At 45.1% G+C, this 19,349-nt stretch overlaps 1 protein-coding gene across 1 annotated transcript in view; it reads left to right on the forward strand.

Annotated features, from left to right (window-relative positions):
* LOC141988752 (NACHT, LRR and PYD domains-containing protein 3-like) overlaps nucleotides 1-19,349 on the forward strand; it is a 56,199-nt gene that overhangs the window by 688 nt on the left and 36,162 nt on the right. Inside the window, exons 2-5 of the mRNA XM_074954688.1 lie at nucleotides 133-434; nucleotides 8,624-8,758; nucleotides 10,167-11,904; nucleotides 17,836-17,925. Of these exons, the coding sequence (XP_074810789.1) occupies nucleotides 155-434; nucleotides 8,624-8,758; nucleotides 10,167-11,904; nucleotides 17,836-17,925 (2,243 nt within the window). The 5' untranslated portion in view covers nucleotides 133-154. The remainder of the gene's footprint in view (nucleotides 1-132; nucleotides 435-8,623; nucleotides 8,759-10,166; nucleotides 11,905-17,835; nucleotides 17,926-19,349) is intronic.

Here is a 19,349-nt window from a genome sequence, read left to right on the forward strand (position 1 = left end):
GAAAAGCACTGAGGAGTTATAAGCCTCAGTGACCTGCTCTCACCACTAGGCTACACTTATTTCCTCTACATGGGAATTACAGTTGTTATTCCATATTAACGATTAATAATGGGACCTTACATTGTATTTTAGTTTCTTTTTCCTGATACTGGTGATGGAAAACCAAAGCAGAATCAGTGACCTGCTTCAAAGTGCCCTTGACAACCTTCTTCAGGAAGACGTCAAAAGATTTAAAGACAAACTATCACACTCTGACTTTGAGGGGAAAGGTACCATCCCCCGAGGTCGGCTGGAGAATGTCGACACGACAGATACGAAGAACCTACTCATGGAATTCTATGGTGGAGAGGCTGCAGTAGATGTAACCATAGACGTTTTCACTCAGATCAATCTCCGAGATTCTGCTGCTAAACTCAGAAAAGAAAGAGAGAAAGGTAAGAAAGCTAAAGTTACTGTTAAACCTGGGAGTCTCCCCCAGGGCAGCAGCAGCAGAAGGAGAAACAGGCTGATGGCAGGAATGACAAATTCTGAACCCCAGCTGGAAATGAGGGGGACTCAGAGCAGAGATGCCTACAGCAGATTCTCTGACCTGCTCCACTGCCTTTTTACCAGTCAGCCGGCACAAGGGGAGCAGAGGCAGCCTGTAACTCTCCATCTGAGGAAATCCCCAGTGTAGGGGTGTCCCCAGTGGGTGTACAGCCAACAAAGCGGTGCAGAGAGAGTGTCCTGGACAGAGAGGTGGGGAGGAGGAGTAGCTAGAGTGCATCCCCAGCCGGGGGACTGTTCCTTGGGGACCTTGGTAGCTGGTGCAAGTTAGAACAGCCCCCAAGCTGCTGTAACCTGTACTGCAGCTGGGACATAGAATTGAGGATCTGTAACTGGAAACTGATCACAGCACAGAGTCTGACCCAGTAGATTCTCACCAAACAACTGACTGGCCCTGTGACAGTGGGAGCCAGCTGAGGTCATTCAATTGGGATGAACAGCAAACAGAAGGGGGAGGACAAACCCCAAAAGCTGGCAGATATTCCAATATTCCGATTTACCAAGCTAGCCCAAAACAGCTTCTGTATTACCTCACCAGTTACTCAGAAATCCAAACAATGCAGTTCCCTTAAAGTATCCAGCCTCAGGCCTCCATCCAGATACCCACATCAAAATATGATGAAGATTTCTGAAAATCTTTCTCCATCATATAAAAGAAAAGGTTCTCCTGATCCCAAAGGACCAGCCACACACTCAGGTCAAATGATAACTTAGATCTTACCCAAAATACACGCTTATAGCCAATTCTCATTAACTAGACTAAAAAAAAATTTAAAAAGAAAAGGGAGAGAATGCTGGTTAAAAGAGCAGTATACATATAGACATGAGTTCAATTCTTGAGATTCAGATACATAGCAGAGATGGTGAGCTTGTCGTTGCAAAGAGTTCTTTTAGAAATAGTCCACAGGTTATAGTCCAACGTCCATGTTCAGTGTGATTCCAGTCAATGACTGGTTTCAGAGTAGCAGCCGTGTTAGTCTGTATTCGCAAAAAGAAAAGGAGTACTTGTGGCACCTTAGAGACTAACCAATTTATTTGAGCATAAGCTTTCGTGAGCTACAGCTCACTTCAGCGGATGCGTTCAGTGGAAAATACAGTGAGCAGATTTATATACACACAGAACATGAAAAAATGGGTGTTTATCATGCATACTGTAAGGAGAGTGATCACTTAAGCTGAGCTATTACCAGCAGGAGAGTGGGGTGGGAGGAGAAAAAACCTTTTGAAGTGATAATCAAGGTGGGCCATTTCCAGCACATTTCCAGGAGTTAACAAGAACGTCTGAGGAACAGTGGGGGTGGGGGGGGGAGAGGAATAAACAAGGGGAAATAGTTTTACTTTGTATAATGACTCAACCACTCCCAGTCTCTATTCAAGCCTAAGTTAATTGTATCCAATTTGCAAATTAATTCCAATTCAGCAGTCTCTCGTTGGAGTCTGTTTTTGAAGTTTTTTTGTTGAAGGATAGCCACTTTGATGTCAGAAATCGAGTGACCAGAGAGATTGAAGTGTTCTCCGACTGGTTTATGAATGTTATAATTCTTGACATCTGATTTGTGTCCATTTATTCTTTTACGTAGAGACTGTCCAGTTTGCCCAATGTACATGGTAGAGGGGCATTGCTGGCACATGATGGCATATATCACATTGGTAGATGTGCAGGTGAACGAGCCTCTGATAGTGTGGCTGATGTGATTAGGCCCTATGATGATGTCCCCTGAATAGATATGTGGACACAGTTGGCAATGGGCTTTGTTGCAAGGATAGATTCCTGGGTTAGTGTTTTTGTTGTGTGGTGTGTGGTTGCTGGTGAGTATTTGCTTCAGGTTGGGGGGCTGTCTGTAGGCAAGGACTGGCCTGTCTCCCAAGATTTGTGAGAGTGATGGGTCGTCCTTCAGGATAGGTTGTAGATCCTTGATAATGCTTTGGAGAGATTTTAGTTGGGGGCTGAAGGTGACGGCTAGTGGCGTTCTGTTATTTTCTTTGTTGGGCCTGTCCTGTAGTAGGTGACTTCTGGGTACTCTTCTGGCTCTGTCAATCTGTTTCTTCACTTCAGCAGGTGGGTATTGTAGTTGTAAGACTGCTTGATAGAGATCTTGTAGGTGTTTGTCTCTGTCTGAGGGGTTGGAGCAAATGCGGTTGTATCGCAGAGCTTGGCTGTAGACAATGGATCATGTGGTGTGGTCAGGGTGAAAGCTGGAGGCATGTAGGTAGGAATAGCGGTCAGTAGGTTTCCGGTATAGGGTGGTGTTTATGTGACCATCACTTATTAGCACTGTAGTGTCCAGGAAGTGGATCTCTTGTGTGGACTGGTCCAGGCTGAGGTTGATGGTGGGATGGAAATTGTTGAAATCATGGTGGAATTCCTCAAGGGCTTCTATTCCATGGGTCCAGATGATGAAGATGTCATCAATATAGCGCAAGTAGAGTAGGGGCATTAGGGGACGAGAGCTGAGGAAGCGTTGTTCTAAGTCAGCCATAAAAATGTTGGCATTCTGTGGGGCCAGGCGGGTACCCATAGCAGTGCCACTGGTTTGAAGGTATACATTGTCCCCAGATGTGAAATAGTTATGGGTGAGGACAAAGTCACAAAGTTCAGCCACCAGGTTTGCCGTGACATTATCGGGGATAGTGTTCCTGACGGCTTGTAGTCCATCTTTGTGTGTGTAACCCTTCTGCCTGTCAGAGTTGGCAGCAACAAGGGCCAGGTTCAGTATCTAGGGGTTCCATTCCAATAACACAATGCAAACCGGCTCAAGCCCCCACCCAGTGACCTGGGACAAATATATACCACCCCCGCTGGGCATCTCCAAGAGGCAATACTTCCCCTCTTGTAAGGACATAGTCTGAGTGTAGCAAAAAGCCTTTTAATAACAGAGAAAAACAATGTGGCATTATGTTGGGGAAACACCACCAACAGGATTCATAACACCACCCATGAGCAAAAAAACCCCACCCCAAGGAAATTGGGGTGTGTCCTTTCCCTTTGGTTCTTGAGTCCAGCAACCCAGAATCACCCAAAGTCCCAAAAGCCCAAAGACCCAAAAGTCTCTGTCCCTGGTCAGGGCAGCCCCAGAGTTCGAAAGTTTATCTGCAGAGTTTTACCTCCCAACCTGGGTGGAGATGGGGGGGGGGGTTAAGGGGCACCTTACATGGTCCAAAGCTGATTACCCCACCTCTCCATGGGGCTCCGCTCCACCAGCCACCCCCATGAGCTGCTCCAGGCATCCGACAAACTGCTCTGCTCCACCAGCCGCTCTGCTCTGCTTGCCATCCCGCAAACTGCAATGCTCTGCTCTACCAGCCGTCCCACAAACTGCTCTGCTCACCGTCTCGCAAACTGCTCCACCATATATCTTCAGGCTCCCCCACTACTTAACACAACACTCGGTGATTTCAGCTCTTAGTAAGTTTACCTCTTTTGTGATTTCAGCTTGTAGTAGGGGAGCCTCAGTGCTGGTGCACTATTAACCCAAAGTGAATTCAGCTCAGCAGCCCATAACTAAGCTCCTAATGGAATCAAAAGTAGCTCTGATATTCCACAGTGGAGAGAGAAGAAAGTGCAATTAGCATGTAAGGCCCTCACCAGGCCACCAGGTATTAATACCTGTCTCCAGCCTCTCTCCCTTCCCTAGGTTTTGGAACCCATGACCCTTGCCTAGCAAGTGCAGCTTAGTTGATTGTGAGTCCCTCCATCATAACAAAAGGCCGAGTACAGTTCCACTGTCCTTGATTCACATAATCAGGATAACAACAGTTTATTCCTGCCCCAATAACAGAGAAACTGGGGCTCCTACAGCAGCCAAAGTGACCATCTAGGCAGGGTGGGTGTGCCTATGCAAATGAGATCAGCCCCTGAAGTTCTTTTCCCCAACCCACCATGACTCGCCACCAGATGTCAGGGTAGAGCTCATCCTGACTCTGCTTACATCTGGAATGTCGGTGTAGAGGGCTTCTACATCCATAGTGGCCAGGATGGTGCTTTCAGGAAGATCACCGGTGGACTGTAGTTTCCTCAGGAAGTCAGTGGTGTCTCGAAGGTAGCTGGGAGTGCTGGTAGCGTAGGGCCTGAGGAGGCAGTCTACATAGCCAGACAATCCTGCTGTCAGGATGCCAATGCCTGAGATGATGGGGCGCCCAGGATTTCCTGGTTTATGGATCTTGGGTAGCAGATAGAATACCCCAGGTCGGGGTTCCAGGGGTGTGTCTGTGCAGATTTGTTCTTGTGCTTTTTCAGGGAGTTTCTTGAGCAAATGCTGTAGTTTCTTTTGGTAACCCTCAGTGGGATCAGAGGGTAATGCCTTGTAGAAAGTGGTGTTGGAGAGCTGCCGAGCTGCCTCTTGTGCTGGAAATGGCCCACCTTGATTATCACTTCAAAAGGTTTTCTCTCCCCCCACTCCACTCTCCTGCTGGTAATAGCTCATCTTAAGTGATCACTCTCCTTACAGTATGCATGATAAACACCCATTTTTTCATGTTGTGTGTGTATATAAATCTGCTCACTGTATTTTCCACTGAATGCATCCGCTGAACCTGAGCTGTAGCTCACGAAAGCTTATGCTCAAATAAATTGATTAGTCTCTAAGGTGCCACAAGTACTCCTTTTCTTTCAGTCAATGACTGGGATCCAAATCCTTATGGCTTAGGTTTCTCCTGCATGAAACCGGAAGCAGATCTGAGATAAAAAAGGATCAGGTCCCAGGGCTTTTATACATTTCCAGAAGCCTCTTGACCATTCAGTCCTGGGTGAACAATATTCTTTTGATGTGACTCCTTGTTTCCCAAACAGCACTGGCAATTAACTATGCAGATTAACACAAGGTAATTTGTCCATTAAACAGTTCATATACAAAAAGAAAAGGAGGACTTGTGGCATCTTAGAGACTAACCAATTTATTTGAGCATAAGCTTTCGTGAGCTATAGCTCACTTCATCGGATGCATTATGCTCAAATAAATTGGTTAGTCTCTCAGGTGCCACAAGTCCTCCTTTTCTTTTTGCGAATACAGACTAACACGGCTGCTACTCTGAAAGTTCATATACAGTTTACCACAAAATGTAAGAGACATATAAACAATGCCTGGTCTGAGAGCCCAAGAACTGTAGCAGAAAGCACAAGGCGAATCCCCAGCTAGCCGAGAACTGGCCTAGGCTGCTCCTGTGCCACCATCTCGGGCAGTCCTAGCACAGCAGGCGTGGAATGATCCCTGCAGCTCTACTGGCCCCTCGGGATCACAGCCGGCTGGTGTAATTTAGAACAACCCTCAAGCTCAGACCATCTGAGAACTAGCCCCAGCCTCAGGATCAGGGAGCTGCAATTGGGGGCAGGGGGGGGCGGGAGAACGGCCAAACACTGCTGTGGCAGCACATATAGCGCAGAGCAGAGCATCTCCCCCCGAAGGGAGATCTTGGTTCTTTTTGTTCTTGTTAGTTGTAATTTCTAAACCTTTCTCCTGTGAGGACAGCCTTTAAACCTCAAACCCATCACGAGGGGTGAAAGGATGAAGCAGCTGTCTGCATTTCTGTAGCAGGAGGCTGAAGGGACCTAAATACACCCAGTGCGCTTTAACAACAGAGTTACATAGATCTGTTTCAGAGTAGCAGCCATGTTAGTCTGTATTCGCAAAAAGAAGAGGAGGACTTGTGGCACCTTAGAGACTAACCAGTTTATTTGAGCATAAGCTTTCGTGAGCTACAGCTCACTTCATCGGATGCATGAAGATCTGTTTGAGATGTACCTACGGGCTAGCCCTTCCCAGAGCCCGGAGGTCAGCTCCGTGCATGCTGCTGCATTTGTGGTGGGCATGGAATTCATACAGAGGGGGAAGTGAGCTAGGGCAGAAAGCTGAGGAGAAGGACTAAGGCCAGAGCAAGGCCAGGGAGGGAGGTGCGGGAGAAACACATTCTCTCCCAAGTCCCACTGGACACGTCACTAAGTGGCCTGGGGCTGTATGGGCTGTTTAACAGAGCTCTGTCCATGCAGGCGGATCCCTAGGACACTGTGGCTCCATTGGAGCTGCGCTGCCAGGGAATGGGGGGAACAGGACAGGGTCGGAGGGCACAAAGCACGTCTGCACGTCTCAGAGAGATTTTTGCATCATCATCATCATCATTGAGCATCCTTGGGCCAGCGTGGTGCCTCTTGTGGTGACAGCAGTAGCAGGGAACTCTGATTTTGCTGGAAAAGGGAAAATGCAAAGGGACAAATATTAACTATTGTTTACATTTTTGAAATGTTGACATATTTTACATCATTTGAACAAACAAAAATATTGAAAAACATAATAGATAAATTAGATAACACCCATGTTTCAATAGCCAATGTTTTGTGAATTCTTGGCTCAGAGAAATGCTTTGAAAAGACTGGTGCAAATGCTTCTAGGCTCAGAAAACTTTTGTAAGCCTTGCTCCTGGCCAGCAGTGATCAAAGAGGCATTCAGTCCCTTATTCCCAGCAACCACAAACTTCTTGAGCTGCCTGGCATGCATGGGAAGTGTGACTAACAGGGTACAGCAAATTGTCAACAGAAAATTGGGTTTTTGTCAAAACAATTCTTTTGTGTGAAAACTGTCAGCTTTCCATGGGGAAAACAAACTTTTCTTATGAAAACAGAAAAAAATTTGGTTCTGAAATGCTGCTGAAGTGCTGTATGGGAGTCATAGTTCAGGTGCCTTATGACCCCTTTCTTCTCTATGGGGCAGGCTCCCTCTCTGGACTACATCTCCCATAATGCTCCATGGTGGCTCAGCAAGAGAGAAAACCATGGTGCATCATGGAAGATGTAGTCAGGCTAGGGATCTTGGCCCATGGAGGAGAATGGGAGCATGAGGCAAACAAACTACAATTCCCATAACACATTGCAGCAGCATTTTTTTTATTGAAATTTTGGTTTTCAGCCAAAACGTGTTGGTTTTCAAGGTTTTCTGTTTGTTTTGGGGGTTTTTCCTACCAAAACCTCAAAATTTTCCATGGTGGGGAAAAAAAATAAATTCTAATCAGCTCCAATATTCTCTCATGTGCTGTTCCTGCTCAGCAGTCTGCTGTGGAGGGGAACAGGGTCAGGGCTGTACCTCCTCTCTGCTTCTCACTGACCCTTCAGGATGCTGGGTTTCCCCCAAGGATACAGTTCCCATGCTCCCCTGAGAGCAGGTACTGCAATTATCTCTGGTTCTTGTGCGGGAATTACAAGGGTGTGTGATTAGGACCCTGCCTTCTACCTCCACATCTGTGTAAATGCCAGGTCCAAGCTAGCTCTATTGTAACAATAGCATCAGTGACACTGGTTATGGTGAGATGGCAATGCCATGATAAAACCCTGGGTAGGATTTTCTAACTTGTGCATGTAAAACAGCAGGGCAGATTGGCCATGACTTTAGGTTTTTTTCTCCTTTCCTCTGTAGCAGGGCCATCCATAGGGGAGCACTGGGCCTGGGACAACACCCCCCTTCGCCCCAGGCCCTGCTCCCATGCCAGCCCTTCCCCCAAGCCTCCGCCCCAGCTTCACCCTCTCCCCACCCTCACTGCACCCCTTCTGCCAAGCCCTCTTCCCCTCCCCCAAGTGATGTCAAGAGCTGGCAGGGTGGGGCAGAGCATAGCAGAGCGGGGTGGGCTGGAGCCGGATTGCTCTGTCCGCTTCCCACTGGTGAGTGTGGGGATGGGCCTGATGCCTGCTGCTGGCGCCAGGCCCTCCGCTAATCCCCTGGGCCTCCGTGGACCCTGCATCCCCCTAAAGCGTGGGTCCCGGGGCAGTTCGCCTGGTCCATCTTATGGATGGGACGGCTCTGCTCTGCAGTGTGTGTGTCCAGGACGCTAGGCAGGATTATCGGGGTAGATATCACTTAATCGTTTCCCTGCCATTGGGGGTGCCTCAGACACTGGTGCACCTCGGGATGCACCTCGGTCCCTCCTATCCTTTGCCTGTGGCACATACTAGTCTAGTGTCCTGAGGCTGTAATACTTTGATCTCATTTTGGTTGTTGGGTTTCATGTGATGGGGCTAGGAGTTGTTGGATGCCTGTGATGTACATCAGACTACATGACCTTCCGGCCTTAAAAGCTATGGTATTATTGCAATTAGATTTTTCAAAGGAAAAGGAGAAAACAGCAAAAGTTGAAGAAGGAAGAGGGAACAACAGACGAGGAGATCTGGGACCACGTGCAGAGATACACCCCACCAAGGAGCAGGAAGATTATCGCTCTTTGAAAGGCTCTGGTAAGACTGTGCTTAGAACACCACACCCACTTCTTAGTCCGCTTATGCCAGGTAGATGCATCCCAAACAGGAGGAACTCAGAGAAGAACAATAAATGTAATGAAAGGACTGCACAATTGATCTACGAAAAAAGAACAAATAAACTAAACTGTTATGGCCAAAATATTATAGAGGGACATATCCCACACTGACACATGCAGGGGTGTTTCCTAGGAAGAAGCCATTTGCTGTGCACTTCTTGGTTCAATTTACACTGTATTAGGAATTGTGTGATGACCATTTATAGAAACGGTTCACATGAGAATACTGTTAAATCAATTAATGCATTGTGGTTGGTCTGTGTGCTCCTACTCAGGCTAGAACACACTTTTATTTCCTTAAAGTGTGCTCATATGGTTTGGCCCAACGCACACAGCCTGTAGACTGGTTTTAATGGTGCCCATGGTTTAAAACATTTTAAAGCACGTCCTTCTAATGCAACTGAACTGCTTCTGGAGTGCTGTATGGGAGTCATAGTTCATTTGCCACATGACCCCTTTCTTCTTTATGGGCCAGGCTCCCTCTCTGGACTACATCTCCCATGATGCATCATGTGGCTCAACAAGGGAGAAAACCATGGTGCATCATGGAAGATGTAGTGAAGCTAGGGATCTTGGCCCATAGAGAAGACAGGACCTTCATAAGCAAGTCAGCTGTCCACTGAAACAGTGGCACTCTACCTCCCACCCTGCACTATTTAGGATTAAAGAAGGGCCAAGTCCAGTCCTGTCCTCCAGTGTTTGGAGTGGCAGTAGCAAGGAATGGGGGTGCAGGATGAGGCAGAGAAGAGTATGTAGAGGTGAGAAAAACAGAAAGGGATTGAAAGAGCTAGCAAACAGGAGAGGAGAGAAAACATAACCAAGGGGCAAGAAGAGAAGTAGTTTAAAATGACAAAAGAAGACAAAAGGGGGAGGGGGAGGAGAATAAAGAATTAAGACAGAAGCTAAAAGAAAAGATCAGAATGAACAAAAAAACCGAATGAGCTAAATTATCGTTATTCAGAAAAACACTTACGCAAATGCTTAACTTTAAGCACATGTTCAAATCTCATTTATTGTAATGGGACTTAAATCTGTGCTTAATTGCATTGATGAATCAGAACAAAGATGATAGAGGATCAAGGACAAAATAATTAAACTATAAAAGATGAGACTATTTTTAACATGTAAAATTCTAGCAAAATGTTGAGTCACATGATGGTGGGAATGCTGGCCGAAGGGGGGTGGGGGAGAAGGGAAAGCTAGAATGTCAGCAATATTTTGTCCTGTCCAACTTCTGGATATAACCAATGAATGGCAGTTCACATGACCTTTGTTTGATCAACTGTACTCAGTATGTCTAATGCTTCATGCCATTGTCATTGAATTAGATTACCAGAAGAAGTATAGAGAACATATACAAGAAGAATATCAACTAATAGAGGACAGGAATGCTTGCCCGGGTGAAAATGTGAGACTAGACAACAGATACACAAAACTGCTTATTGTAAAGGAACATCGGAGGCGGGAGGAGAAAGAACATGAAATAATCACCAGAGGAAGGAGACACGCAGAGCTGATGGCTCAACAAACCAGTCGCACTAAGATTCGTCGTTTATTTGATCCTGATAGAAGTCGACAAAGCCCAAGAACTGTGGTGCTGCAGGGAGCTGCTGGAATTGGGAAAACAATGACAGCAAGAAAGATCATGTGGGACTGGGCAGCTGGAAAACTCTATCAGAAAAAGTTTGATTATGTTTTCTATATAAATTGCAGAAAAATAAATCCTGTTACTACACAGCAAAGTGTTGCTGATTTGGTTTTAAACAATTTTCCTGATGGAGAAGGACCAATTAAAGAAATCTTCGAGAAGCCAGAAAAACTCCTGTTCATAATAGATGGTTTTGATGAGTTGAATTCCTTGCTAGATATTGATGAAGTCGATCTGTGCACTGACCCATTTGAGAAGAAGCCAGTGAAAACCGTACTGTGCAGTTTACTGAGAAAGAAAGTTCTTCAAAAATCCTTCCTACTGATCACTACAAGACCAACTGCTCTGGAGAAACTACAGCAGAATTTGAGGATTCCACGTTATGCAGAGATAATGGGATTTTCTGGAGAAGAGAGGAAAGAATATTTTCATAAATTCTTTTGTGATGAAAAGAAAGCAACACAAGCCTTTAATTTTGTCAAAGAAAATGAAATGCTCTTCACCATGTGCTTTGTCCCCATTGTGTGTTGGATCATCTGCACGGTTATGAAGCAACAGATGGAAAGAGGGGAAGATCTTGCACAAGCTTCAAAAACAACCACATCAGTATATTGTCTCTTTCTGAAAAGTCTATTAAGTCATCGTTTCACTGATTCAATACATTTGCAAGCATCTAAAATTATCCTGTGGAATCTTTGCTCATTGGCTGCAGATGGAATTTTAGAACGGAAAATACTGTTTGAAGAAGATGACCTGAAGAGACACAATTTATCCTTGTCTAACATTCACTCTCTCTTTCTGAATAAAAGTATATTTCAAAAAGGTATAGAATGTGAAAGTGTCTACAGCTTCATTCACTTGAGTTTCCAAGAGTTTTTTGCAGCTATGTTTTATGTGCTAAAGGAAGATGAAGAGACAAGGAAAAAATCATTGTCTTCTAAGAAAAATGTGAACAACTTCCTAAAAATTTATGGACCACCTAAAAATAATTATTTGATGTTAACAGTACGTTTCTTGTTTGGTCTCTTAAATAAAGAGAGACTAAATGACATAGAGGAAAATTTAAATTTTAAAACATCCTGTGAAATAAAGCTGGATTTATTGAAGTGGTTTGAAGTAGAAGCTAAAAACATCTCCTCTCTGCCCTATAAGACCTATGAGGAACTGCATGACCAGCTTGAGTTGTTTCACTGTTTGTATGAGATTCAGGAAGAAGAGTTTGCAAAAAGCGCAATGGAAAATTTCCAAGAAATTAGACTGGAACACATCAGGCTTACAACAATGGATGAAATTGCTCTTTCATTCTGTGTAAAGAACTGTTGTAGTAAGCAGTCACTTTACCTATGTAATTGTACACTTGGGATTGGAGAACAAGAAGAAGGATGGAGAGCAAAGCTGCGGAAATGGTTATGTCCTCTGTAAGTATCACAGTTTATTTCATATAAATCCGTAAATCCCTAGAGTGGCATCTCATCATGTCACCATTATAATGCCCCCCTTTCAGAGATTTATAAGATATTTGCAGATTTGTCTTGGTCTTTCCCAGTAAGATGAGGTTACGCTGTCCCTCTGGCCAGGTCGGGTCGAAGTAATTGGGTCAGAAAACTTCATGATTTCAGAGAAGGCAGGAATAGGGAAGCGAGGGTTAAGCAGAAGGAACCAGAAACAGCTGTGACCAATTAGCTTCCTGAAAAACTAGATTGGATCAGATAGACGGATGAGGAAGCAAGTTGCTTTGAACTGGGAGAGGTTGCATAGATAAGTACCTGTCCGCATTGAAGAAAATCTGTTGAAGAGAGATTTCTAAGACCGTTGTTAGTTTGCTTTGTTAAATTTTAAAAGTTGTTTGAGAGCTCTGATCTCTCTGCCCTAAAAGGAGAAGTAACCAGAGACTCTTTGCTTGATCCTGAATGCATAGACTCTTGGACACATTTGGTGTATCTCAGCCCAGCAAAGGACGACTTGCCACACAATGACATAATCATATGTTGTTCAATTAAACAGCACTGTTGCCCTAAGTGCACACATCCCAGAACTGAAACTCAGCTAGCACCACCTGAACTCTGAGTTTCTGGTGCTATATTGTTTAACAATTTAGTGACATCGTTTCAAAATTCAGCTACAGTGACGTTCAGTGAAGTGAATGAGATGGTAAGCCTCACACTGAACAGTGGGAATAAAATAATTTAAAAAATAGAACAGTGGCCTCATTCACTAACATCACGGCAGCAGTTCCCTTCTCTATCACAACCCTAGTAATAACTGATTCATATTTATAAATTTCAGCGTAGCAGCCGCGTTAGTCTGTATTCGCAAAAAGAAAAGGAGGACTTGTGGCACCTTAGAGACTAACCAATTTATTTGAGCATAAGCTTTCGTGAGCTACAGCTCACTTCATCGGATGCATAAAAGTGGAAAATGCAGTGAGGATGTTTTTATACACACAGACCATGAAAAAATGGGTGTTTATCACTTCAAAAGGTTTTCTCTCCCCCCACCCCACTCTCCTGCTGGTAATAGCTTATCTAAAGTGATCACTCTCCTTACAATATTTATAGATGTTGAGGCCAGAAAAGACAATTGGGATCATCCTGTTTGACCTCCTGCATAACACAGGCCATAGAATTTCACCCAATGAGTTTAACCGCCCCCCCAGGGAGCCCTCTGCCCCTATCCAACCCCCTGTTCCGTGACTGCGCCATCCAGAGCAATAGGGCCACCTGAAGCTGCAGACCTCTGCTCCATATAGATCTTAACATTTGATGATTTTGCTAATTACACTGGATTTTCATATTGTCATGAGTTTTTGAAATACAGCACTCGCTTCACCTGTTCTGGGCTTTATATCAAATGCAATTACCAATATCATGAATGAGGCTGCCCAGAGAAGTTAATTTGTTAAGATTTTCAAGGATTTATTTCTCAGATAGATAAAGTATTAGTACCTAAATTAATTTTGATAACTTCTCTCTTTAATTGATTAACAAGATGACCCACTTGCTTGGCAGAATTTAATTGAATTTAATTGATTAACAAGATGACCCAATTGCTTGGCCATCTGTCATTTGCTGCATATCTTCAGCTCATTTATTTATAACTAGGGCCTCGTGTCTGCCACAGAGGTCATAGAATCATGGAATCATAGAATATCAGGGTTGGAAGGGACCTCAGGAGGTCATCTAGTCCAACACCCTGCTCAAAGCAGGACCAATCCCCAACTAAATCATCCCAGCCAGGGCTTTGTCAAGCCTGACCTTAAAAATATCTAAGGAAGGAGATTCCACCACCTCCCTAGGTAACCCATTCCAGTGTTTCACCACCCTCCTAGTGAAAAAGTTTTTCCTAATATCCAACCTAAACCTCCCCCACTGCAACTTGAGACCATAACTCCTTGTTCTGTCATCAGCTACCACTGAGAACAATCTAGATCCATCCTCTTTGAAACCCCCTTTGTGGTAGTTGAAAGCAGCTATCAAATCCCCCCTCATTCTTCTCTTCCACAGACTAAACAATCCCAGTTCCCTCAGCCTCTCCTCATAACTCATGTGTTCCAGTCCCCTAATCATTTTTGTTGTCCTCCGCTGGACTCTTTCCAATTTATCCACATCCTTCTTGTAGTGTGGGGCCCAAAACTGGACACAGTACTCCAGATGAGGCCTCATCAATGTCGAATAGAGGGGAACGATCACGTCCCTCGATCTGCTGACAATACCCCTACGTATACATCCCAAAATGCCATTGGCCTTCTTGGCAACAAGGGCACACTGTTGACTCATATCCAGCTTCTCGTCCACTGTAACCCCTAGGTCCTTTTCTGCAGAACTGCTGCCGAGCCATTTGGTCCCTAGTCTGTAGTGGTGCATGGGATTCTTCCATCCTAAGTGCAGGACTCTGCACTTGTCCTTGTTGAACCTCATCAGATTTCTTTTGGCCCAATCCTCTCATTTGTCTAGGTCCCTCTGTATCCTATCCCTACCCTCCAGTGTATCTACCCCTCCTCCCAGTTTAGTGTCATCTGCAAACTTGCTGAGGGTGCAATCCACACCATCCTCCAGATCATTAAGGAAGATATTGAACAAAACTGGCCCCAGGACCGACCCTTGGGGCATTCCACTTGATACCGGCTGCCAGCTAGACACAGAGCCATTGATCGCTACCTGTTGAGCCCGACAATCTAGCCAGCTTTCTATCCACCTTATAGTCCATTCATCCAGCCCATACTTCTTTAACTTGCTGGCAAGAATACTGTGGGAGACCGGGTCAAAAGCTTTGCTAAAGTCAAGGAACAACATGTCCACCGCTTTCCCCTCATCCACAGAGCCAGTTATCTCATCATAGAAGGCAATTAGATTAGTCAGGCATGACTTGCCCTTGGTGAATCCATGCTGACTGTTCCTGATCACTTTCCTCTCCTCTAAGTGCTTCAGAATTGATTCCTTGAGGACCTGCTCCATGATTTTTCCAGGGACTGAGGTGAGGCTGACTGGCCTGTAGTTCCCAGGATCCTCCTTCTTCCCTTTTTTAAAGATGGGCACTACATTAGCCTTTTTCCAGTCGTCTGGGACTTCCCCGGATCGCCATGAGTTTTCAAAGATAATGGCCAATGGTTCTGCAATCACATCCGCCAACTCCTTTAGCACTGTGCTGCCCAGTGCAGTAGTCTGGGAGCTGACCTTGTTTGTGATGACAGAGGCAAAAAAAGCATTGAGTACATTAGTTTTTTCCACATCCTCTGTCACTAGGTTGCCTCCCTCATTCAGTAAGGGGCCCACACTTTCCTTGACTTTCTTCTTGTTGCTAACATACCTGAAGAAACCCTTCTTGTTACTCTTAACATCCCTTGCTAGCTGCAACTCCAGGTGTGATTTGGCCTTCCTGATTTCACTCCTGCATCCCCGAGCAATATTTTTATACACCTCTCTGGTCATTTGTCCAATCTTCCACTTCTTGTAAGCTTCTTTTTTGTGTTCAAGATCAGCAAGGATTTCACTGTGAAGCCAAGCTGGTCGCCTGCCATATTTACTATTCTTTCTACACATCGGAATGGTTTATCCCTGTAACCTCAATAAGGATTCTTTAAAATACAGCCAGCTCTCCTGGACTCCTTTCCCCCTCATGTTATTCTCCCAGGGGATCCTGCCCATCAGTTCCCTGACCCCTGCCCTCTCACACACTCCTGCTCGTGCTTTCTCCCGGTATCCCATGTCCCCACTTCCCTCAGGGCTTTGGTCTCCTTCCCCCAGTGAACCTAGTTTAAAGCCCTCCTCACTAGGTTAGCCAGCCTGCTTGCGAAGATGCTTTTCCCTCTCTTCGTTAGGTCGAGCCCGTCTCTGCCTAGCACTCCTCCTTCTTGGAACACCATCTCATGGTCAAAGAATCCAAAGCCTTCTCTCCGACACCACCTGCGTAGCCATTCGTTGACTTCCACGATTCGACGGTCTCTACCTAGGCCTTTTCCTTCCACGGGGAGGATGGACGAGAAGACCACTTGTGCCTCAAACTCCTTTATCCTTCTTCCCAGAGCCACGTAGTCCACAGTGATCCACTCAAGGTCATTCTTGGCAGTATCATTGGTGCCCACGTGGAGAAGCAGGAAGGGGTAGCGATCCGAGGGCTTGATGAGTCTCGGCAGTCTCTCCGTCACATTGTGAATCCTAGCTCCTGGCAAGCAGCAGACTTCTCGGTTTTTCCGGTCGGGGTGGCAGATAGATGACTGAGTCCCCCTGAGGAGAGAGTCCCCGACCACCACCACCCACCTCCTTCTCTTGGGAGCAGTGATCGTGGAACCCCCAACCCTAGGACAGTGCATCTCATGCCTTCCAATCAGCGGAGTCTCCTTCTGTTCCCTTCCCTCAGATGTATCATCTGGTCCACTCTCCGCATTAGTACCTATGGAGAGAACATGAAAACAGTTACTTACCTGTATCTGCGTTGCTAGTACATGGATGCTCCCCTTTCTTCTTCTGGAAGGTCATGGAAGTCATGGATTCTGTGACTTCTGCAGTAGCCAGTATGGCTGACCCCAGGGCCGCCCAAGCAGCTGGCTCTGGGGACAGCTGCTCAGGTGGCCCCAGGGACAGCTACACTGCCTCCAAGAGCAGCAGCCCCCCAGCTAAGATTTAGTCAAGGGTATTTATAGTAGAAGTCATGGCTGGGTCAGGAGTTGTGAATTTTTGTTTATTGCCCGTGACCTGTCCATGACTTTTACTAAAAATACCTGTGACTAAATTGTAGCCTTATTTATAAGACAAATGTCATCTACAAAGTCTAGATCTCCAAGCTCCCCATCCACACACTGCCCATTTCCATACTGACTGTTGAAGTCAACAGCAACTCCAATCAAGACAAGGCAGAAGACACAACCTTGTCTGACACCAGCATTAACATTAAACCAGTCTGCTAACTCTTGGTTTATCCTTATTGCACACAGAGCATTCTGATACAAATTTATAATAATTTGAATGATTTTCTCTGCCACCATGAGTCCCTATTTACACTGTCAAATGCCTTTTGGAAACCCACAAAATTCAAGAGTACTGGCAGCTGCTATTTATTACTTTGTTCTATGGCCTACACAAGTTCTAACTGGCCAAAATACAGCTTGTTGTTGTCTAAGTTTGCTATCCATGGCTTTTAAAGGTTTGTCTACATGGGGACATCCAGGAAAGTTAATCTGAATTAACTAAAGTTATAACTTTGAAGTGGATTAGTTAAACTACATTAAATCCCTGTGTGGATGCTGTTATGCAGAATTAAAGTGGCCTTAATTAGGTTTAATGTAATTCACTTCCAAAGGCCATTTTAATTCTGAATAACAGCATCCACACAGGGATTTAATGTGGTTTAACTAATCCACTTAAAATTTACACTTTTCGTTAATTCTGATTTAGGATAATTGCACAGAAAACTTTCCCTGGGACTGAAACCAGTGTAAACTTGTGCCAGTTGTTACAATCACTCAGATCTTCTTTTTAAGGGAGTTTAATTAATAACCCTCTTTTCCATTCTTCTGTGATATATTCCTTCTCCCATACCAAAATGAAAAGGCAAAGCAGGATTTTCACTGGAAGCAGCAGCTTACCCATAACACTCTTTTACATGGCCCAGCCACTAGAGGGGGACAAATGCTACACAGGGTTAATGTGGGTTACACTGATGTTAGTAATGTATAGCTAACGTGACATCAGAACAATGGACTGTGGTGTCTTCAGATGCTTCTCTTTGTTTTCTTTTTAAAGAGGATAATAAATGTCTTCTGTGGAATAAAACCTACCCCACCATCTTCAGGAAAGAAGATGAAATATCTGCCTCTGGGAAATGATATTAAGAACTTCCATTCTCTCTTCTAGGAACCCACTGATGGAAGATCTGAGAAGTTCAACTGCATACTCATTGTGTCAAGGACTGAAGGATCCCAATTGTAAACTAAAGACAATATCGTAAGCAAACTCCTCACTTACAGCCCTTTTGTGACTGCTGCTATGCCAGGAGTTGGGCAGCAATGCATTTCCACTCATGTCTGGTATTTATCTCTGAGCTGCAAATCATAGTAAATATCTAAAGAAACAAACACCATTTGACATGAAACCATAAACTAGCCTTGTGGCAAACCCACTTCCAAGCCCCCACCCAGTAAGTAGGCCAGGTGCTGGGTTGATGCACAAGGTGGCAGAATCCTCCTCACCCAGGGCACAGAGCAGCTGCGGAGTTTCTTCATGGAGACTAATCCAGCCTAATGCTAATGGTGTGAGACCCACCCTCTGCACAGCATCTCCACACACCTACCCCTGCACAGTGGAATAAAGGGTCACTCTGTGGCCACTGAGAAAGGGGCTGAATTTGCCCCTCAGTGAACAAATGTTCTCTGTTCTCTTCCTTAAATTGTCTCATGGGGACAGTGGGCTGATTGTTGAATGCACAGAGACTTGGGACACTAGGGTAAGTGACCAAGTGACCATTATTTCCTGCTAGCTGACAGCTTTTATGCTTCTCATGTATGGCCCCCGGTGGCCTGTCTGAAGTATGGCTCCATGCAGCTACTGCAGATGCTACAGTTCTTACTTCAGGCTTTTCTGTGCTGAGAGTTAATGTGCAGCGAGTGGGGGAGCCGTGCACCGACTGGCTGTGTGGGGCCTGCTGCCGCGCACTAAAGTTCCTTAGCGCACTTTGACCCTCCCACTCGAGATCGTCATATTATTTATTTTAAACCGCCTTTCTAATGTGATACATGTTTTTTCCTTTATTTAACAAAAGTTAATCACATTCCCTCTGTTTTTGCTTTTCATTTCATCCCCACCTCTGTCTGTTCTGTCCCTCTCTCAGCACCTGCCCACCTGTGCATACTTCTCAGCCATCTGACCACTACCCATCCCACTCCCCTGTACATGCTACCATGGTGCAAGGGAACAGTGACCTAGGTGAATACAAGTGGGCATAACAAACAGATCAGGGGAAGGGTGGGATAGGAGAGAGCGAGGGAGGACAAGGATAAATTACAGTGAGAATTATCTTAATCATTTCCATGTTTTTCATGTTTCTGAAGGGGAGGTAGATGATACGTATTTTGTAGGAAGGGTATATTGTTTTCTAGGCAAAAAACTGTAAATCATCAAGGTTATTTATTTGTGTGTTTTGGTGTGAGACTGCTACTAGAGCCTAATCCTGTAAAGGTTATCCATGTGATTAGTCTCAGGGAAGTCCAGGGGACACTGCTTTACTTAATTATTTAGTAGTAAGGACTATTTGTGTGAGGCAGGATTGCAGGATCAAGCCCCTAGTTAGCAGGCCCCTATTTCCTGAGGTGTCATTAAGCTGTCCTGTCTCCCTAGTGTAACTGTACTGTGAGGTTGTATCCATAGTTTCC

Source organism: Natator depressus, chromosome 6 (genome assembly GCF_965152275.1).
Source record: "Natator depressus isolate rNatDep1 chromosome 6, rNatDep2.hap1, whole genome shotgun sequence".
NCBI lineage: Eukaryota > Metazoa > Chordata > Testudines > Cheloniidae > Natator > Natator depressus.